The sequence below is a fragment of the Phyllopteryx taeniolatus genome, unplaced genomic scaffold (genome assembly GCF_024500385.1).
Source record: "Phyllopteryx taeniolatus isolate TA_2022b unplaced genomic scaffold, UOR_Ptae_1.2 contig_26, whole genome shotgun sequence".
Taxonomy (NCBI): Eukaryota; Metazoa; Chordata; class Actinopteri; order Syngnathiformes; family Syngnathidae; genus Phyllopteryx; species Phyllopteryx taeniolatus.
Genome location: NW_026903184.1, coordinates 437122 through 460193, shown reverse-complemented (window position 1 = coordinate 460193; position 23072 = coordinate 437122). Strand labels below are relative to the sequence as shown.

Sequence of the window (23072 nt, the reverse complement as noted above, 5' to 3'; positions counted from 1 at the left end):
AAATAAAAGTACTAAATCACTCACGGTCCATGCTTTTCAACCCTAATTTTATCCAGTATATGGAAGCATATAAATTAAATAAATGAGTCTAATGTTTGCTGATCATGTCAATAAAATGGATTTTCCTCGTGTTACTAGTATTTTTTAAAAATTATTATTATGCTTACCTTTTCTAATGTATTCACTAAAATGAAAAGCCTACACACTGCAAATACAAATTATAGTGATGCAACGGAAATTAAAACTGAAACAGGGCCAAAACTGAAACACTGAAAGGGATTACCAATAAAACTGAATTTGTAAGCACTTTTCAGACAAACAATGCACCACAAAGAGGACTTTACATTAATTACAGAACTTTAAAGTAACTAAATTAGATTACGGCGGAACGGTGGAAGACTGGTGAGCATATCTGCCTCACAGTTCTGAAGATCCGGGTTCAAATCCGGCCTCGACTGAGTGGAGTTTGCATGTTCTCTCCGTGTCTGCGTGGGTTTTCTATGGATACTCCGGTTTTCTCCCACATTCCACAAACATACATGGTAGGTTAATCGACGACACTAAATTGCCCGGAGGTGTGTATGTGAGTGTGAATGGTTGGTTGTTAGTATATATATCTTGCGATTGGCTAGCGACCAATTCAGCCCGAAGATAGCTGGGATAGGCTCCAGCACGCCGTGACCCTAGGGAGCAAAAGCGGTACAGAAAATGGATGGATGGATGGCAATTATGGCTATGACTGCAGAGCTGCCAAGCAATAGTAATTTACTTCCACAACATTTTTTTCTGAATTTCCATATTTTCAAAATTATGTCATTACCGTGGGACAGTTATTGCAATATGGTATGTAATGTACCGTGGGACAGTTATTGCAATATTGTATGTAATAGGATAAAAATAATTCTGCATACTGTTCAATTTTACATAATCATTACTCTATAATTGTTACTGTTAATAAATTATGGCTTCAATATTGTAATGGCGGATGCATTTGCAGCCAAATGTCTTATCTTGCATGCTCTTTTTGTATTTCCCGTATCTACTTGCTGTTGAAATGGTACAAATTCCCCATTGTGAGACTAATAATGGTTATCTTATACTCTATATATTTATTATATGAATGTTCTTTAAAATTTATAGGCCCTTTTTCTCAAGTGACATAGCAGCGGTGACGTACCAATTCATTTCTGTTTTCTGGTCCCCGTGTTATGTAGCTGTCTAGCGTGATCATATATATCAGTATTTTCCAGTATTTAACACGTATTTGCTTGCTATTTTTTTTCTTCAAACTTGGCTAAAGGAGTTTCAGTCAGACCTCTGTGACAAGTGTACTGTACCACACAATCACTTACTTTGGTGTTTTGCGACTTCATGTCACGATAGCTGAACAACTGGCTACCCCGCTGGGGTAGGATAAGAGTAAACCCTGCAACCAGAGGGTCACCGGTTTGTATCCCCGTCAAAGTGCATGTCGTCATCGTGTCCCTGGGCAAGATACATAACCCACATTGCCTACGAATGAATGAGGTTGGATGTTCGGTGGCAGCCATGCTTCCGTCAGACTGCACCAGGGCAGCTGTGGCTACAAAAGTAGCTTACCACCACCTGGGTGTGACTGAGGAGTGAGTGAATAATGCGTGACATTATAAAGCGTCTTTGTGTGTCTAGAAAAGCACGATACAGGTGTAATGCTTATTATTTGTATTATTATTATTACTTATGCCGCGTTGACAATGGATGTGAGGCGCACTTTCGCCTCCACAGCTCGGCATCATATTTAGTCGCATTCACCTCAGCGGCTTGGCATCGTATTTATCCGCGTTAGCTGTTGCTCGTAAGTAGCTGGGGCGACACAAATACATACCATGCAACGAGCATTCCACCTTAGTAGCCGAACAGCATAATGACAGTAAAGTCACGCGGTTCCCACAATTCACTGCGACATCCAAATTTTAATTATTCCCGTAATAAAGATGTTCATTTTTGTTGTTTATGTGTGTTTATGTTACCACGAGTGCGAGTCATCCACAATAAACGCAGACGGCACCCATGAACATTCCTCAGGCCCGTAGCCCTCCCAGTCCACCAGATACTGAAACCCCCTCCCCCTCCGACGAGATGGCAACAGCCGCCTCACAGTGAAGACAGGGCCCCCATCCACAAACCGGGGGGGAGGAGGGGGCCTGGAAGGCGGCACCAGAAGGGATTCCAGGGCGGGCTTGAGCAGGCTGACGTGAAAAGCAGGATGGACCCGCATCGACCTTGGAAGCCTAAGCTTCACGGTGACAGGGTTGATGATCTTTGTGATGGCGAAGGGCCCAACGAACCTGGGAGCGGGCTTCCTGGACTCCACCCGGAGTGGAGTATGTTTGGTAGAGAGCCAAACACGCTGACCCACTTTGTAGTTCGGGGCTGGTGTCCTCCGACGGTCAGCAGCAGTTTTGTAGGACTGTCCCTGGCGCAGCAGCATCTGGCGGGCCTGCTCACCAAGGTCAATGCCGCTGGAACTGGGGACTCTGGTACTATGGCAGGATATAGAGATGGTTGGTAACCATGCACAACGTGAAAAGGCGATAGACCAGTGGATACAGAGGGGAGGGAATTGTGAGAGAATTCGACCCAAACCACTTTCTGAGACCAGGAGTGTGGCTCCTGTGAAGCGAGACATCGGAGCCCAGTCTCCAGGTCCTGGTTCAGCCTCTCGGTTTGTCCGTTGGTTTCAGGGTGAAACCCAGATGACAGACTGACGGTAGCACCTATGAGATTGAAAAAAAACCTTCCAAAATTGCGAAAAGAATTGGGCACCCCTATCGGATACCACATTCTTGGGGAAACCATGGAACTACCTGGTGTATGATTAGCTCGGCAGTGTCTTTAGCTGAGGGGAGTTTCGGGAGTGCAATAAAGTGTGCCATTTTAGAGAACCTGTCCACGACTGTAAGAATGGTGGTATTTCCTTTCGAGGCCGGTAATCCCATCACAAAGTCAACGGAGATGTCTGACCAAGGACGTTGTGGTATTGGCAGGGGTCGCAACTCCCCAGAAGGACGTTTATGAGAGGGCTTGTTAGCAGCACATACCTGGCAAGCATTGACATAATTGATAACGTCCCTTCTAACATTGGGCCACCAAAATCGCTGTTCGACCACAGATTGCTTCTTGGCAATGCCTGGGTGACATACAGTCCGGTTACTGTGACCCCAGTGGATGACTCTTCCCCTTAAGGTCGGAACCACATAAAGTCTGTTTTCAAGGCAATTTTCAGGGCTAAGAGTGTTCTTCAGAGCCTCCTTTACCGCAGTCTCAATGTCCCAAACAAAAGCAGAAACGAAACATGACTCGGGCAAAATGGTTTTAGGGTCGGACAAAGAATTCTCTGCGCAGAAAATGCGCAATAAAGCATCTGGCTTACCATTTTTAGAACCAGGTCGGTAGGATAACGTGAAATTGAATATAGTGAAAAACAGAGCCCTTCTAGCCTGCCTCGCATTTAATCTCTTAGCAGGTTCTTGTGATCTGTCCATACTAAAAATGGAGTATGTGTCCCCTCTAGCGAGTGGCTCCACTCCACCAAAGCCACCTTGACTGGCAGCAGTTCACGGTCACCAAAGTCATAATTTTTCTTGGCTGGGGTCAGTTTTTTTTCAAGAGATAAGCACAAGGATGAAACTTACCATCCTTGAGACATTTCTGGGAGAGCACTGCTCCTATACCGGCATCAGACGCATCAACCTCTACCACAAACTGCTGTTTGAGATCTGGCAAAGTGAGGATGGGAGCGGAGGTAAAGCTCGATTTAAGTTTTTGAAAAGCTGCCTGACAAAGCGGGTTCCATACGCATTAGCGAACCCTAAGAACCTTTGTACGTCTTTGCGTAAAGTGGGGGTGGGCCAATTAGTCACGGCATCAACTTTGCAAGGGTCCATTTTGATTTCACCTGGAGCCAGCACGAAACCCAGAAAAGAAACGGACGCCTTGTGGAACTCACATTTCTCAGCCTTGACATATAGTTCATTCTGCAGTAACTGCTGCAACACAGAGCGGACATGAATGATGTGAGTCTCCTCATCCAGGGAGAATATCAAAATATCGTCCAAATATACAAAAACGTACATATTCAACATGTCACGGAAGACATCATTGACAAAGTTCTGGAACACAGCTGGAGCGTTAGTTAGTACAAAAGGTATCACCAAATACTTGTAATGTCCCGTTGGTGTGTTGAATGCCCCTTTCATCCCCCTCCCTTATCCTGACTAGATGATATGCATTTCATAAATCCAGTTAAAACCTTGGCTCCCTCCAGGAAATCAAAGGCGGTGGAGATGAAAGGAAGAGGGTACCTGTTTTTCACAGTTATGTCGTTGAGACCCCGATAATCGATACAAGGTCGCAGAGTCTTGTCCTTCTTGTCCACAAAGAAAAATCTGGCTCCCGCAGGGGATGAAGATGGGCGAATAATCCCAGCTGCCAGTGATTCATCCACATACTCCTTCATAGCCTTGTGTTTCGGCCCTGAAAGAGAGAACAACCTCCCTCGTGGAGGTGTGGTCCAGGCAGCAAGTCAACTGCACAGTCATAAGGTCTGTGGGGTGGAAGTGATTTGGCCTTGGACTTGGAAAAAACGTATTTAATGTCCTGGTAACAGGTGGGCACTTGAGATAAGTCAGGATCCCCAGATGGGGTCTGTGGATTTACATTTGAAACATAGCCCTGAACATCACATGGAGGCTTGAAACAGTTCTGGGCGCAATTGCTGGCCCATGACATAACATGCCCAGACGACCAGTCTATGTGGGGGTTATGTAATTGCAACCATGGGTTCCCTAAAATACGGTCATGATTCATGGCGTCAAAAACATGAAAACTAATGCGTTCCGAGTGAGAATCAGCAAATGTCAATGTGAGTGTTTGGGTGCGGTGAGTGATCTTGCCCATAAAACTGCCTTCAGCAGCATAGGTGTTGCGGTGGCGTTTTATTTGAAAGGTTCTAAGGTGGATCTGTCTAACGAGGAGGGAGTTGAGTCAGTTTGCATCAGAACCACAGTCAATTAATACAGGTGTATGAATTTCTTGATCAGGAGAGCATAGTGTCATTTTAGGAAGAACCCAGGAAGAGTCAGTCGAATTTTCAGATTCAGGAGGAGCAGTGTGGTTTCCGTCCTGGACGTGGAACAGTGGACCAGCTCTACACCCTTGTCAGGGTCCTTTAGGGTGCATGGGAGTTCGCCCAACCAGTCTCCATGTGTGTTGTGGACTTGGAGAAGGCTTTCGACCGTGTCCCTCGGGGAGTCCTGTGGGGGGTGCTTTGGGAGTATGGGGTGCCAAACCCCCTGATACGGGCTGTATGACCGGTGTCAGACTTTGGTCCGCATTGCCGGCAGTAAGTTGAACTTGTTTCCGGTGAGGGTTGGACTCCACCAAGGCTGCCCTTTGTCACTGATTCTGTTCATAACCTTTATGGTCAGAATTTCTAGGCGCAGCCGAGGGGTAGAGGGGTTCCTGTTTGGTGGCCTCAGTATTGCATCTTTGCTTTTTGCAGATGATTTGGTTCTGTTGGCTTCATCAAGCCGTAATCTCCAAGTCTCACTGGAGCGGCTCGCAGCCGAGTCTGAAGCGGCTGGGATGAGAATCAGCACCTCCAAATCTGAGACCATGGTCCTCAGTTAGAAAAGGGTGGAGTGCCCTCTCTATGTCGGGGATGAGAATCCTGTCCCAAGTGGAGGAGTTCAAATATCTTGGGGTCTTGTTCACGAGTGAGGGAAGAATGGAACGGGATATCGACAGGCGGATCGGTGCAGCGTCTGCAGTGATGCGGTGTTTGTATCGGTCCGTTGTGGTGAAGAAGGAGCTAACCCGACAGGTGAAGCTCTCTATTTACCAGTTGATCTACATTCCTTCCCTCACCTATGGTCACAAGCTGTAGGTCGTGACCGAAAGAACAATATCCCGGATACAAGTGGCCGAAATGACTTTCCTCCGCAGGGTCTCCGGGCTCTCCCTTCGAGATAGGCTGAGAAGCTCGGTCATCCAGGAGGGGCTCCTCCGCATTGAGAGGAGCCAGATGAGGGGGCTCGGGCATTTGTTTAGGATGCCTCCCTGGTGAAGGTTTCTGGGCATGTCCCATTGGGAGGAGACCCCGGGGACGACCCAGGACTACGTCTCTCGGCTTGCCTGGGAACGCCTCGGGATCCCCTCGGAAGAGCTGGAGGAAGTGGCTAGGGAGAGGGAAGTTTGGGCTTCCCTGCTAAAGCTACTGCTCCCGCAACCCGATCTCGGATAAGCGAAAGAAAATGGATGGATGGATGAACTATGTCATTATCAAACCGTGACTATAGGTTGTGTGTAATATAGTGACGTCCCAGTCAATTCAACCACATAATAATAAGTAAAACAATAACCACAACCCAATGGGCATTGCTTGTTATTAAAGCTACAGTACGAGTTGGCAGGAGTAAACAACATACTATTTTGGACTTTTTATTTCGGTCTGAAACCAAAAATGCCCTTTTGGGCTACTGGAAACAAGCCCAATGAATATTAGCATTTATGGTTTCACTAAATTCAAATGTCTATAGAAATTATAATTAATTAGGATTATGAGAAATAAATGATTCAATCTTTGTTTTGAGAGTTGGTGACTGCTCAGAAAAAGTTTTTATTAATTGTAAAAAATATACTGTACATCGTTCATCTGTGTCCTTCTCTTGCTGAGGTGACATAAACGCGCTAACACAAAGGTAGCCCGTGCGTGCATCCTTTGAGCTTTACAAATTTAAAAAAATGGTTCTCTGAGGCATCCTCAGCATTTTTTTTTTAAATCGAGGTGCTCGAATTAAGGACTCGTTTCAGCCCTACAGCATACATTGCGTAAATCTTTGCTTGAAAATTGCATAAATGACGACAGAAATGATAGAAGACAAATGACACGATAGACATTTTCTATCGTCTTCACGATATATATCACCATATCACCCAGCTGTACTGGTGCATAAAAAATAATGCACAATACAGAATTTTTTTTTTTTTAGTTTGCATGTTCTCCCCGTGCCTGCGTGGGTTTTCTCCGGGCACTCCGGTTTCCTCCCACATCCCAAAAACATGCATTAATTGGAGACTCTAAATTCCCCGTAGGTATGACTGTAAGTGCGAATGGTTGTTTGTTTCTATGTGCCCTGCGATTGGCTGGCAACCAGTTCAGGGTGTACCCCGCCTCCTGCCCGATGACAGCTGGGATAGGCTCCAGCACGCCTGCGACCCTAGTGAGGAGAAGCGGCTCAGAAATTGGATGGATATATAAAGGCAGCATTCCCCAAACGTTTGGTAAAATGTTTTACCGTTTTCATGTGAAGGCATTTTTATGTTATTTACACCTTAGAGATAGATATCTATGATTCACACACGCCCACACGCCAGCCGTATGTCGTATTCAGACAAGTGTTACGACAGTGGCGTACAGTGTCATGTGTTGGTTGGTGCATATTGCCTTACTTTCATGAATAAAGTCCTTGTTAGCATACAGTTGTAGTCCATGCAGTATTGCACTTAATATTCTGGCGATGAAGCTTCACTTTGTGTCGCTGCCCTTGTTCCTCACTGCCATTCCGTGGTCCTGCTACTGCTCATATGACTCCAATAAGGCTAGCGGCGTTAGCTTCGGCTATCGTCTTGAGGCTATTCGTGCCCGTTTATCCAGTCAAGAGGTGCCTGGCGCGGTTTCTCCTTGTGTCATCACAAAAGGATTTCAGACTGACATTGAAAATGCAGCTTTGGACCATTTTCGGTGGGCTAAAATTTTCGTTGACTTTGAAATTTGTACTGGCTCGAGCGGTCCATCGATCTATAGGTAGGTGGTGGCCTGATACGCCGGCATAGTGGCCGTTAATGTCTGTCTATGGGCAAGTGTTCAATGTGGACGTGGCCTTTTATATTTTTTATTAAAAAAAATTTACAATACAGTACACACAGCCAGACGCTGACTGTGGTTTTTACTTGTATAATAAAAACATCTGACGACAAAAGTCTTTCGGTCCAAAAATAGTCAGTGGCCGAAGATTTGCTGCATCACACATTTTTTTGTTACCAAACCCCGAACAATCATTCAAGCAACTACATTATCCTTTACTTCTGTTTTCAAAAGTAGTTATCCATCTATTTGTTGTCTATATGTAATACTATGATGAGGCGATGAAACATTTGTATGGTTTCACAGTCAAAACGACCATCTGAGGGAAACGGTACTTACAATGTGGCCTGCAACAAAAATTAGTTTGACACCCCTGCCTTTCATGAAGTAGTGGTACAATACATTCAGTAAGAAATGTATATTTTGAACATGAGACACCTTAACCACTGTTACTGAAAAGTAACATGCAACATCTCCCTTGTAAGATCTTTTTTTCCTCTTGCACCCAACAATGGTGCTTTGCTGTTGTTCTTTTAATACATTGTGTTTGGATATATTTTCCTCATTTTAGCTCACATTGAGATTTTACAAAATGAAAACGGAGGAGTTAATCTTAATAATTGAATTCCTTACTTCTCTGTTTACTACGTACAATATATTACCTTACTCCCATCCTTAATGTTTAGAAATAAATGGGAACAGCGTCCCAATACACATTTTCACAAAATTTATTTGTGCACATGGAGTACAAAAGAAAAAAATACATGACAGTTGAAACGGTAAACCGCATGTAAACTTAATGTTTATTTCCTCTTGGAAATTGTAATTAAAAATGTGTACAATAATGTGCGTATGGAATACAAAACTAAACATATGATGACAGTTCTGTATTGAAAAGTAAACTGCAAATTGAAAAAGTAATGTCCACGTATACGAAACAATATTTCTTAACTTATTAGGGTTAGGGTTACTATTATTATTGGCAGGGTTTTTAAGAAATACTAAATTATATACCATGTTTGCGGCATTGTGACAATTGCTGGTACTTTCTTCGTCAAACCCCATTCATTCATTTATTGCCTCTGTCAACAAGTTCGCTGTATTGCTTCTGTGGAGGGCTCTAGTCTGCAGAACGTTTCACACTAATTCCCTCTCGTTAGAAATGAAATGAGAAGTAATAGTAATTACGTACGTAGAGGTCAGTCACTCTGGAAGTCCAACCATCACATGTATAGTAAGTGCCACTCTTTCTGCCAAATTAAAAGACTCCAAAACAGTGTCTTAACTTTGTGTACAGCTTCGGGACGGCAACTTCTAACCTGTTTTCGTGTTGGTGTTGTGTATCGTGGTTCGAGTGTCTTTTGTCCATTTGCTAAGTTCCGGATTTACAGGGGAATCCAAAATAAGACCCAAACATCAGATTTAAAAGTAGAAGTGGCTCGCTTTACACTGCTGCGATGGTTAATTAGTCAACACTGTTGTTGTTGCTTGGTCGAGTGCGGCTTAGAGCAATACAACGCTGGCCAGGCGGTGAATCGATTCAGAGGATTTGCTGAATCAATACTGAATTGCGGGGGGAAGAATTGCAGTGCATTGATAAATCAATATTTTTACCCACCCATAGTGGTTATTAAAGAATATCAGTTTTTTTTTTATTTTAAAGTTCTCATGAGAATGTTTCATTTCCAGTGTTTGAAGCTATGTTGATCTTCACGGCAGTGGTTTTTGAACACGCCCTAAAATAAAACTTAAAAACTTAATAAAACTTATAAAAGATCTGTGGCAAAAATGAAGATCCAGCACATGGACTCACTCAGATGGATTGTCACTGTAATGGACACTCTACCAAGAGAGCTGTGCCACACCCTGTGTATGTCAGCCAGTAAAAAGCAGATGAGTTTAAGTGGGTTAAAACTGTCTCTTAAAGATGTCAGTCAAGGCTAATCGGCATGATACAGTGCCTCTAAATCAGCAAAGAGATTACTAATCATCATGAAAACAAAAATTACTGGAAATAAACCCTGACAGAATGATTTTTAAAAACAGTATACTGTATTGTTTCTATGAGAATGTAAATTTTTTAACAGGACAGAAAGGCCAATTTGATTCTAGGGTCACCATACACAGCTGCGAGGAAAAGAACAGCAGTGACTTCCACAGTCACTACATATACTATTATTACTACAATTTTATTAAAATGATAAAACGCGCAAAACTAAGCATATTCAAATACAAAATGTTCATTATCATGTGGAATGACTGAAAATGTGTATTACCTCCCAATGCGTGCTCTGTCATACTCAGACATAAGGATTCAAGGCGATTGTTGATGTCTGGCTCATTAACTGGCAATTGAAGATCTGTACACAACAAAACAAAACCAAACACAATGATTACGCAATGAACAAGTCAAATAGTTTAAAAACTACAGCTAAAACTATGGTTAGTAAGATTTATGTTGATACATGTATTATATATAAAAAAAAATAATAATTAACTGAACAACCAGCTGACAATTAACCTGAGTCCATCCATCCATCCATCCATTTTCTGAGCCGCTTCTCCTCACTAGGGTCGCGGGCGTGCTGGAGCCTATCCCAGCTGTCATCGGGCAGGAGGCGGGGTACACCCTGAACTGGTTGCCAGCCAATCGCAGGGCACATAGGAACAAACAACCATTCGCACTCACAGTCATGCCTACGGGCAATTTAGAGTCTCCAATTAATGCATGTTTTTGGGATGTGGGAGGAAACCGGAGTACCCGGAGAAAACCCACGCAGTCACAGGGAGAACATGCAAACTCCACACAGGCGGGGCCGGGGATTGAACCCGTGTCCTCAGAACTGTGAGGCTGACGCTCTAACCAGTCGCCCACCGTGCCGCCTAACCTGAGTCTAACAGTGATAATCAGTTTATGGCCACAATGATTTCAGCAAATATGATGTCACAGTACATGTGTTTATGATTTGCCTACTATAGTCCCACTTTCATATTTGAAAGCTGCAGGGTATAAATGATGGTGTGATTCCCATTTTAGTCAAATGTAAATAATTCATCCATCCATCCAGCCATCGATTTTCTGAGCCGCTTTTCCTCGCGGGTATGCTGGAGCCTATCCCAGCTATCATCGGGCAGGAGGGGGGTACACTCTGAACTGGTTGCCAGCCAATCGCAGAGCATATACAAACAAACAACCATTCGCACTCACATTCACACCTACGGGCAATTTAGAGTCGTCAATTAACCTACCATGCATGTTTTTGGGATGTGGGAAGAAACTGGAGTGCCCGGAGAAAACCCATCCTGGCAGGCACGGGGAGAACATACAAACTCCACACAGGCGGGGCCGGGGATTGAACCCCGGTCCTCAGAACTGTGAGGCACACACTCTAACCAGTTGCTCACCGTGCCGCCGTAAATAATTCATATGAATTTAATTGTCATATACTGCCCTGCTGTTCCATTATTGGAGCCGGGAGGCCGCTTTGCGTCCTCTCTCTCCCCCCACCCCTCTCTGTTTTCAGCACCTGTCTTCAATCAGCCTCATCACCACCGGTGTATTTAAGCCTGCCTGTTCCCGGAAATCTTTGCCAAAGTATTGCAGCCTCTCCTAGTGGCCCACCTTACTCAAGTAAGCCACTTCAGAATCAGAATCAGAATCAGAATCATCTTTATTTGCCAAGTATGTCCAAAAAACACACAAGGAATTTGTCTCCGGTAGTTGGAGCCGCACTTAACTCCTTTCCTGTGTTAACTCCTTGTTAAATATATTCTAGAAGTTATCATTTATTTGCTTAGCTTGCATTAGTATTATGGACGATTTTAGATGTCTCGCCTTCGAAAAGATGACTCAGCATCATCCGATGGAAGGGCGCCTGGACCAAGGACGTGATCGGATGTGGTCGGGTCGGGACAAGTGTTGGTCCAATATTTTGTGTTGTGTCTTATTGCTTAGAATACTATGTCTGGGAAAAATTTTTTTTAGGAAAAAGGACGCCGGAGTCCAGAAATTCCGCGAGGACGGCGGAGTCCTGTACGTACTTAAATTCCGTGTTTAATAAACCTTGTGTAATACTAGTCACTGGCAAGCAATGGACGGCGGAGTCCGACATATTCCGCGAGGATGCCGGAGTCCTGTACGTACTTAAATTCCGTGTTTAATGAATAAAGAAACTAGGAAGGTTTCGTGGCGTCGTAGTTAAATTCCGTATAGGATGGCGGAGTCCTCTAATGAGCTGTTGACAGACGTAGTTAAATTCCGTATGGGACGGCGGAGTCCTCTGACGAGCCAGTGTGAATGAAAACTGTTTGAATGAGAGTGTAAATGGGAAATGGGAAACCACTAGGTTTTTCATTCCATACCAAAACAGTGGGAAAGTAAACGGTGGACATTTGTGGATGCAAAGGCAAGAATTCTCCACTCGAAAGAGTTGAAGTGAGAATTACCACAGAAAGTAAATTTGAATCACCGTCCTACTGAAAAACAAAACAAAAAAAAAAAACAGTGTTCTAGACTACCCTAGGTAGTATTACACTGAACCAAATTCTTTCAAATGGGGAAAGGAAGTAGTAAAATAAAAAACAGGAATACACTGCAGTGTAAAGGTTGGAGGTTCATTAAATTAAATTTAAAAGAAAAAAAGAAACAGGATCCTGATAAAATGTTATATTTAGAGACAGGGATAACCGAACACGGCTTAAATGGTTGGTTAAATACACAAAAAATAGCTGCGTTGCAGGAATCAAATTATATAAAAAATAAAAGACAAGCCACCGTTAAACGTGGGAAAGGCCCTGTTGTCTGCAGCCTTGGAGCTTATCACAAAAATAGAAGATAAAAAAGAATGTGATGAGCTGCAGTAATACAGAGCATGCGTACCAAACCCACGCACATTGTTAAATTCATTAAGACCAGAAGCTACTGTGTTTACAGTAGTGGACATTAATGCATTAATGCATTAATGCATTCTTTTCAGTACCAATAGAAAATAACAGTCAATTTTGGTTTGCATTCACATTTGAGAAAAAAAAAAATATATATATACATTTACTAGATTACCGCAAGGTTACTGTGAAAGTCCAACTATTTATTCACAAGTTAATTCACAACACGCATGTCTTCTGGCATCTACAGATGAAGACACATGCAAAGATTCATTGACCTTACTGCATCATCTAACAGAAGAGGGACATAAAGTTAACAAAAATAAATTGCAATGATGTAAAAGACAAGTTAAATATCTAGGCCATAATTTAAGTATAGGAGGAAAGACTATATTAGAAGACAGGAGAGCTATAGTCTTAAAAAATCCTAAACCACAGACGAAGAAACATATAATAATCATTTTTAGGTCTGACAAATTATTGTAGAGCATGGATTCCAAACTATGCAGAAATTGTTGCACCATTGTCAAAATTAATATATGAAAACAACCTTAAAATGACATCACCTGTTTAATGGAGTACAGAGGCAGAAAAGGCCTTCTGTGACATTAAACAACATTTGGTGTCCAGTGCTGCGCTAGGCCTTCCAAATTTAATGATAAAACATTCATTCAAATGGTAGATTGTAAAAGCTATTGCATGACCTCCGTACTTACACAACAATACGGTGATAAGCTAAGACCAATAGCTTATTTTTCAACTAGAGAGCAGTTCACCCTAAAGGTCCCACATACAGTGTCTGCTCTCCTATTGCAAATCACCTGCAAGACATTTATCTTGCATTGCCATCTTGCTATCACAACCACATTTGACTGTTGAGCGATGCACAACCTTAAATCCAGCCACACTAATACCCTTACTTGATGAAGGCACGCAGCACGATTGACAGGAATTGGCTGAACAAGCTGCTGAATTAGTAGCATTAATCGAGGCATGCAAACTAATGATAAATAAAGATGGTACAATCTATACTGATAGCCAATATGAGTATTCCACAACAAGAACGCAATTATTGGGAAAAACAAAGTGCAAAACTACAAAATGAAATTTACATTAGCACAGGAAAAAAAAAAAAAAAAACCTATTCAAATGGGCTGCTATATTGAGACATGCTGTGTCACGTCTCAACCGGAGGGATGGTGGCACAGATAGATTGACACTTTACAGCCCTAAAAAATAGCAGAAAGAAACACGTGGGTTCATTTAACACACTGTAAGAGTCATTTCAGCTGAGTACTCAAATAGGGAAGGTGAGCAAAAGTCTGATAACAGAGCGGGAGCAGATGTGTAGATTCTGAAAACGCTTGCTGGTCAGTGAAGAAAAAAGACACCAACCCTTTTAGTGAGAACTCAGCAGAAAGGCACACCCACGTTGGTTATGAGATTCGATAAGTTGTTACGTAGCAACTTTGGCTACTATGGGGTTGGTTTTGTTTATGTGGTACATGGGACGTCCCATCCTAAATGATAAAACCAATTTTTGAGATAGAAAATCACCTACCAACTGGACCAATATGACGAACCCAATAATAAAAAAATTTTGAATCATTAACTCGTATCAAAAGGAGTACAGCTGATGACCAGAACTGTGGGCATGGCCTCCAAACGCGGCAAAACGGTTTAATATTTTGTGGCCCCCAAAATCAAACTGCTTTAATCATAATTCCATATGCGGCTCTCACCAATGATGCTCAAGAGAATGGGCAGAATTGGGGATTTGGATATGACTGGTATGCAACTATAGGCTTTGGATGGGAACACCTCATTGGTGAAACAGGTTATGATTGGTCCAGTTGGTCACAAAAAATAGCAAAAGAACATAGAAAGAAGTTTAACATAAGCAAAACGGCCCATAGTTTAATATTGAAATACAAATCAAGTCACCCAGTGTGTTTGATGGTGAGCTTGTGGGCCTATTATGGCGGAAAAGATCCCCACTTCCAAGTAGCATTGTGTTATAGGAACCGTGTTAAACCAGAAATGCCATTGAAGACTTCAAAGAAAGGTGGACAAATTTTAATGGTTAACACCATAACTACTGATGATTGGTTCCTTGTTGTCACAGGAGTTTCAGGACAAAATAACAATTGGTTACTATTGATGGAACAAGCAGCAAATGTAGCGAGAAAAGATTGTGTTGTTTGCATGGGTCCCAGGCCTTTGTTGCGCATAGTTCCGGCATAATTATCACAAGATTGTATTATTCCATTTGCACACTGATTGAGGAGCATCTGCAACATTTGCACAACCATTGTCCCAGATTATCGCACTACTCGTCACTTTAAACCGCATACACTCCTTGAAGTCTCAGCGCCCTTTGCACAATGATCTTTGCACCGGACTATTGCGATATTAGTCATTCAAACTGCTGCTAGAGGACTGCATCTTTTTGCACAATTATTTTTTGTCAATGTCTTTATGTCTCCAAAGTGTTCTGTAAATTGACTGTCTGTTGTACTAGAGCGGCTCCAACTACCGGAGACAAATTCCTTGTGTGTTTTGGACATACTTGACAAAAAAGAGATTTATCCTGGCAGAGGCAAAATTATCCAACATAAAACATACATGGTGTTCCTCGTGGGGTTCCTAATCAATACAAATTAGCTGACCAAGTTGCAGGAGGATTTGAATACTTCATATGCTGTTGGTGTACGATTAATAAAAATGTTGATGGGATAAACTATATCCACTTCAATGTACAGAGATTAGGAAATTGGACTCAGAGTGGGTTGGAAGCTGTGCACGAGCAGCTCAAGGACGTTCCAAAGACCGCATAGCTGTCGACATGCTCCTCGCAAGAGAGGGAGGTGTTTGCGGTATGTTTGGAGAACAAACAATACTGCTTCAGATGGCAGCTTGACCAGAGCCATCGATGGTCTACGGACCCTCAATCAACACTCCTTGTGAAACAGCTGAATGGACGTTTTTGGTAAATATAAAACCCTAATTTCACCAATATTGATATCAATTGCTGTTTTTGCAGCCATTCTGACATTGTGTGGATGTTGTTGTATCCCATGCATTCGGGCATTAATCAGTAAATTAATCACCACAGCCATAACCCACATGGAACCGTATGGAGCAGATTTATCCTTTATTGGAGGTTGATAATAATGACGATGATGATGATGATGTTGTTTTACCTGATTTGTTTCCTGATCCAGGTGATTACGATGTTTAAACTACAACATTCATGTATGACAAGTTTACTCTGAGTGTAAATGTATTTGTTTTATAAAAATGATTCTACAATTAAAAATCGAAATGAAGTGACTGTAAGATGATATGAGAATTTGTGCAAATACATGATAAACAGGAGGGAAATGTTAAATATATTCTAGAAGTTATCATTTATTTGCTTAGCTTGCATTAGTATTATGGACGATTTTAGATGTCTCGCCTTCGAAAAGATGACTCAGCATCATCCGATGGAAGGGCGCCTGGACCAAGGACGTGATCGGATGTGGTCGGGTCGGGACAAGTGTTGGTCCAATATTTTGTGTTGTGTCTTATTGCTTAGAATACTATGTCTGGGAAAAACCCTCTTATTATCAAATATTATGTGTCGTGTCTTATTGTTTAGAATACTATGTCTGGGAAAAACCCTCTTATTATCAAATATTTTGTGTTGTGTCTTATTGCTTAGAACATTATGATTTGTAAATCCCTCCTATTTCAAATAAATGCAGGAGCGAGGGGGGGGATTGTTTAGAGCGTGTTGAGAGGCTGTGATCTGAACAATCTCCCATACGCCCTCCTCATGAGAAAAAGAAACCAGCGTCTTCATTCCTTTTGTGTCTATTTTTTATAATGTTGGGTAAGATAAATCCAACACTCCTCATTCTCAGTACTCCCCTGTGTTCCTGACCCACGTCATTCCTGCCACCAAGCCTGCCGCCTGTTCTGGAAACTGCCTGCCACCTGTCCACGCCGCCGCCTGCCAACAATACAGGACCACCTCCATAACCTTTTCTCAATAAACTGTTTGTCATTTTACATCTGCCTCCGCCTGCTCTTGGGTCCAGCTACTCCCCACACGTGACATTAATAGTAATTCAGGGTAGCAAAAGAAGTTACACTGTCAATGAAATAGTGTACAATAATTGATATTTATGGGTGTGTGCATGGGGTCATCTACTATAAATCTCAATATTTATATAACTAAAAAAGGGAAAACTCGAATAAACAAGTTTGTTTTAACATACATAGAGGAATAGCTGGGTAATGCTATGTACACATTGTGTTCCAAGCAGCACACGGCAATTATGTTTCAGGCTACTGTGTACAAAACAGGTTGGACGTGACAACATGGGGGGGACGGGATTGGCAAACATGATTGCAGTGATTGCCTGGCCAGATTTTCAAACTGTCAAAAAAATTGCCATGGCACTCATGGTGCAGATTAGAAACTCAGTCAGCCGGAGTAAAACGTGACAGCACAGAAGGTAACAAAACTTGGAGGCGGTACGCAGTGGAACGGGAAGCATAACTCGTCGCTGTCGGCTGAAACCTACAGTATGTCCAAATTTGGTCAATTTTATATTTTTTTCCACAAATATATAGTCTATACTTGTAGTCATTCTCCACGTGTCTGTTATTTTTTTTCCAATTATTGACCAATCTAAACTGTTGAGCAGTAAAGTAAGATATTGGCCCGGGTTGATGCGAGCACTATGTTTAAATACCACCGGTGTATTTTTAAAAAGACGCAATCAAGAACGACATGGTCAAGCACGAGTCACGTCTGAAAGATATGGAAGATGGCCTGAACATGTACTCTGATAAAACGGAGGCTATTATTAATCAGTTTATTTGAAAGGGGACAATGCAATTTCATAAAACACATGAAATACACATGGTTAAAAAAGCCAGAATTAGCCAGAAGGCTAGTTTTCATCTGTAGTCCCCTGGCCATGATGTAAAAAAGCAGTAAAATACATCTACAAGACAATATAATACAGGATACATAATCAAAGACTTACTATACTATGAAGAGAGAATAAAACCACAAATCATTTGATCATAACAAAAAAAAACAAAAACATCATAACATACTTTTAGTGTTGTCTTTTATGTTGGCAGCTATAGGTGTTAACTAGCCACATTTTCAGTTTTTTTGTGAAGGCCTTGTATGTTCTAAGCAGTTTAACCTCCTCAGGTACTGAGTTCCACTCACCAGCGCTCCTCACTGACCAGGCTGACTTACTGAAAGTGCTCCTGCGCAGAGGAATGAGACAGTCACCTCTGACAGAGCCTCGAGTGACATGCTCAGAGCTGTTTCTTTGGCTGATGAACTCAGCCAGAGGAGCTGGAGCCAAATCATGCAGTACTTTATAAATCAAATTTAAATCTGCAAATATGTGAAGACTGTCCCAGTTTAAAAGACTTTATATTTTTTAAATTGCACAGTGATGATAGTGCCTTGGTTTTTTATCCATCACTTTAATTACTTGTTTGTACAAAACATCCAGTGGTTTTTTTGCATTCTGACCAGCCTGGGACCAACTGGTTATGCAATAGTTAAAGGGACTAAGAATCATTGAATGCAAGTAAATTTTTGCGGCTTCAGTTGACATTTCATTTCGAATTGCACGAAGATTTGCAAGGTTTAATTTTATATTTTTACACAATTTGTCAATATGGGCTTTAAAGGAAAGCTGTGAATCTATTATTAACCCAAGACATTTGTATTGGCTGACAATTTGCATTTTTTCTCCATTAACAAGTATGTCGGGGTCAGGTGATACTCTATTTGTTTTAGTGAAATACATGCCTACAGTTTTAGAAACGTTTAGCTGTAGACAGCACTCCTGCAACCAAGTTGTGACACAGGACATTGTGTTAGTGAGTTCAGCAGCAACAGTATCTTTGGAGCGACCATGAACAGAAAACCGTGTCGTCTGCATACATTACGCACTCTGCTTCAGAACAAACAGTGGGCAAATCGTTGATATAAAGACTAAATAAAAAGGGGCCTAATATTGATCCCTGAGGGACTCCAGAGGTTAGCCTAAGAGACTCTGATCAGCAGTTGTTAACTGATACAGATTGTGTTTGGTCATGCAGATATGATTCAATCCAGCTCACAGCTTTGCGAGAGAAGTTAAATTTTGAGAGCTTGGTAAGAAGAACAGAGTGATTTACTGTATCGAAAGCTTTCCTGAGGTCCAAGAACACCGCCCCTACAACTCCACCCTTGTTGAGAGACGATTTTATTTTCTCAATGAAGAGGCATGTAGCCATTTCAGTGGAATGCTTGGATCTGAAACCAAACTGCATGGCGTGGAGAGAGGGGGAGCTGCTGTTTAAAAAATGGACAATCTGCTCTGACACCCATTTTTCTGCAACTTTGGAAATGGCTATGGAGGGTGAAGTCAGACAGCTTAAGTCAGGGGTGGCTGTGTTACAGCTGAAGTGTGACGATATAGAGGGAAGACAACGCTGCTGCAACGCACGTATCGTCAGGATAAAAGAAGGTATGGAGAACAGCGGAGGGCAGCGGGCTGTGGATGTCGTTGCTAAACTGTTGCAGGAGCCACTACAACTTGACTTCTCACCAACCCTGGACTGGGCTCATCGCAGCCTGAAACCGCCACCCAGCGACAGAGGCCCGCCGAGAGTCATTGTGGTGCAATTCCACTATTTTCAAGAGAGAGAGGAAGTTTTCCGTAAAGCAGCTCGTATGGCCCCGCTGACCCTCCATGGTGATAGAGTGAATATTATCACAGATTTCCCGGCTGCAGTGGCCAAGCAGAGAGCAGCATTTCCCGAAGCAAAACGGCTCCTCCGATAATGCCAGGGCGACAAGTTTGGGATACTGATCCCCGCGACCATCCGTGTTACGCTGCCGTCTGGCCAAGACAAGCGATTCGAGGAACCGTCCACAGCGGTGGACTATATTCAGAAGAAGATGAAACCCTAAGACATTGAAGCTAAAAGAAAAATGAAAATATAACGCGATTGGACTTCCACTGGCGGCTAATTATTGTTAGCATCTAGCTAACGCGGGATGTTATGCTGTTCTAATGGGACACGGGACATCACGGTGAAGTTGGTGAGTCCCAGGCTTTCTGTGTTTTAAACTATTCAACACATCCATGAATAATAATAAGGGTGAAGATCCAATTGGCTGTTAACTACTTCCTGACACTGCCCACAAGAAGATGCATAAAACTGACATCATAAAAATGTAGGTGATCATGTAGGTGTTCGTGTTGTGCATAGATTTTCCATGTTTTTTGTTGACCTTTATGATAAGACTCCAGGAACCCACTGTATACAGGACATTATTAGGATGAAATACAGGTCATTATTACACAAAGTTATGAATCCTAGCTGTGTGATGATTTTTAAGTCTGAAGTTTGTAAGGTGAATTTAAATATCTGAAGGAAAGAAAAGGAAGGGATTTTTAAAAAATACAAGCAAGTCACTGTTTTCTGGTCATGGTTGTGTCATCGGTGTGTGTTCTGGTTGTTGTCTTCCCTCTGTCTCATCCACACCTGCTCCTGAGAGCATCTTCCCCACCTGTGCCTCGTTTACCCTAATTACCCCTTGCATTTAACCTCGTGTCTCATTCTTTCTGGTTCCCAGTTCATTGTACCTTGTTGTCACGTTTCAGCATGGGTCAATGCCTCTTGAAGCAGGATGAGCTGCTTGCTGCCCTCCACCTTCATCTAAAGGGACTGTCAGCGCATCAGGACACTATGATGAGACAGGTAGCCTCACAGTTTGAAGTTCTAATGAATATGGTTCAGAAGAAGGAACCAGCTGGCACAACACCTGATGCCGTCACTGTACCAACGTTTCCATGTGAAGAAGTCACGATGCAGCCACCTCCCACCTCCGCTGCTGTCTGCCCACAGCTCTCTCGACCGGAGAGTTTCTCTGGAGATTCTGGGAATATTAAGCCGTCCATCACTCAGTGCGAACTCCACTTTGAGCTGTAGGCAGCTGCCTTCCCCACCGAGCGGGCAAAAATCGCTTTTGTCATTTCCTACCTGACTGGTCGTGCAGAGGCGTGGGCGACTGCTGAATGGAGCCGCAATTCCGCCGCGTGTCATTCTTGGGCTTCTTTCATAAAGATTCTGGAGCAGGTTTTTCAGTATTCCACACCAAATCGTGAGGCAGCTCGCTCCCTTGTCACCTTACAACAAGGTAAGCGCAGGGTGTCAGATTACGCGATTGAGTTTCGCATTCTAGCAGCTGAGAATCAGTGGAACAACAGGGCACTATTCGATGCATTTTTTCTAGGACTATCCCCCAAGGATCGTTTGGTCCCACTGAACCTGCCGACCGACTTGGACACTCTCATCGCTCTCGCCGTAAAAATCGACAAAAGGCTTTTGGATCGCGAGCTGGACGGAGATCGGCGGAGGGATGTGTCACCGCGCACTTGGAGGACGAGCCTCGGTGACCAGCCAAACCGAGGCAGATGCACTGTTGCCGGTCTCAATCCACTGGCTAGCGTCACCACGGATTAACCCCTTGCAACTGGGCAGGTTCCGTCTGTCCCCTGAGGGAAGGGCGATGCTTCTACTGCGGGCAGTTGGGTCATTCCGTGAACAACTGTCACATCAAGGTTGCCGGTACAAGGGTACGGGAGCGGTGAGTCTAAATTTCATTAAGGAAGTTACACTATGCTCTCCTGATCAAGATCTTCATACATCTGTATTGCTTGACTCTGATTCTGACGAAAATTTACTCAACTCCCTTCTCGTTAGACGTATGCACTTTAGAACCTTTCAAGTAAGACGCCACCGCAACACCTATGCTGCAGACGGCAGTTTTATGGGCAAGATCACTCACCGCACCCAAACACTCACATTGACATTTCCTGATTCTCACTCGGAACGCATTGGTTTTCATGTTTTGACGCCATGAATTATGACCTTATTTTAGGGAACCCAAGGCTGAAATTACATTACCCCCACATCACCTGCGGGAGCAGGATTTTTCTTTGTGGACAAAAGGGACAAGACCCTGCGACCCTGTATCGATTACCGGGGTCTCAACGAGATAACGGTGAAAAATAGGTACCCTCTTCCTCTCATCTCCACCGCCTTTGAGTTCCTGGAGGGAGCCAAGGTTTTCACCAAACTCGACTTAAGAAATGCATATCATCTAGTCAGGAGAAGGGAGGGGGATGAATGGAAAACAGCATTCAACACACCAACATTATGAGTATTTGGTAATGCCTTTTGGACTCACTCACGCTCCTGCTGTTTTCCAAAACCTTGTCAATGTTCAATGTGTATGTTTTTGTCTATTTTGACAATATTTTGATATTCTCCCCGGAGGAGGAGACTCACATTATTTATGTCCGCTCTGTATTGCAGCGGTTACTGCAGAATGAACTTTGTCAAGGCTGAGAAATGTGAGTTCCACAAGGCGTCCGTTTCTTTTCTGGGTTTCGTGCTGGCTCAAGGTGAAGTCAAAATGGACTCTTGCACAGTCGATGCCGTGATTAATTGGCCTACTCTCACGTCACGCAAGGATGTACACAGGTTCTTAGGGTTCGCAAACGTCTACAGAAAATTCATTAGAAATTTCAATTCAATACCCTCGCCTTTGCATGATCTTACCTCGCCACACAGACCCTTTGTGTGGAACCCAGTTTGTCAGCCAGCTTTACAGAAACTAAAATCGAGCTTTACCTCCGCTTCCATCCTCACTTCGCCAGATCCCAAACAGCAGTTCATTGTAGAAGTTGATGCGTCTGATGCCGGTATAGGAGCAGTGCTCTCCCAGAAATGTCTCAAGGATGGTAAGTTACATCCTTGTGCTTATCTCTCTAAAAAACTGACTCCAGCCGAGATATATTATGACATAGGTAACCGTAAACTGCTGGCGGTCAAGGTGGCTTTGGTGGAGTGGGGGCATTGGCTAGAGGGGACACAGACTCCGTTTTTAGTATGGACAGATCACAAGAATCTTAAATAGTATCTTAAATCTGATAAAAGATTAAATGCTAGGCAGGCTAGATTGGCTCTATTCTTTACGAGATTTTATTTCATGTTATCCTACCGACCTGGTTCTGAAAATGGTAAGCCAGATGCTTTGTCACGTATTTTCTGCGAAGAGAATTCTTTGTATGACCCTAAAATCATTTTGCCGAATTCCTGTTTTGTTTCTGCTTTTGTTTAGGACATTGAGACTGCGGTAAAGGAGGCTCTGAATAACACCCTTAGCCCTGAAGATTGCCCTGAAAACAGGCTGTATGTG

The 23072-nt window shown here is 42.9% G+C and overlaps 1 protein-coding gene across 7 annotated transcripts in view; it reads right to left on the bottom strand.

Annotated features, from left to right (window-relative positions):
- Window positions 1-23072, bottom strand: part of samd4a (sterile alpha motif domain containing 4A) — a 234686-nt gene that overhangs the window by 15806 nt on the left and 195808 nt on the right. For 3 of the 7 annotated variants that reach the window (XR_009787089.1, XR_009787090.1, XR_009787088.1), the window contains 2 exons: window positions 20452-20994; window positions 10183-10266 (listed from right to left, as the gene is read on the bottom strand). Coding sequence is in view for 4 of the 7 variants with exons in the window: in XM_061765129.1 (XP_061621113.1) it covers window positions 10088-10266 (179 nt within the window). In the remaining 3 variants the exon portion in view is untranslated. Of the gene's footprint in view, window positions 1-9973; window positions 10267-20451; window positions 20995-23072 lie in introns of those variants that run through there. The other 4 variants (XM_061765129.1, XM_061765131.1, XM_061765127.1 and 1 more) reach the window with 2 other exon arrangements.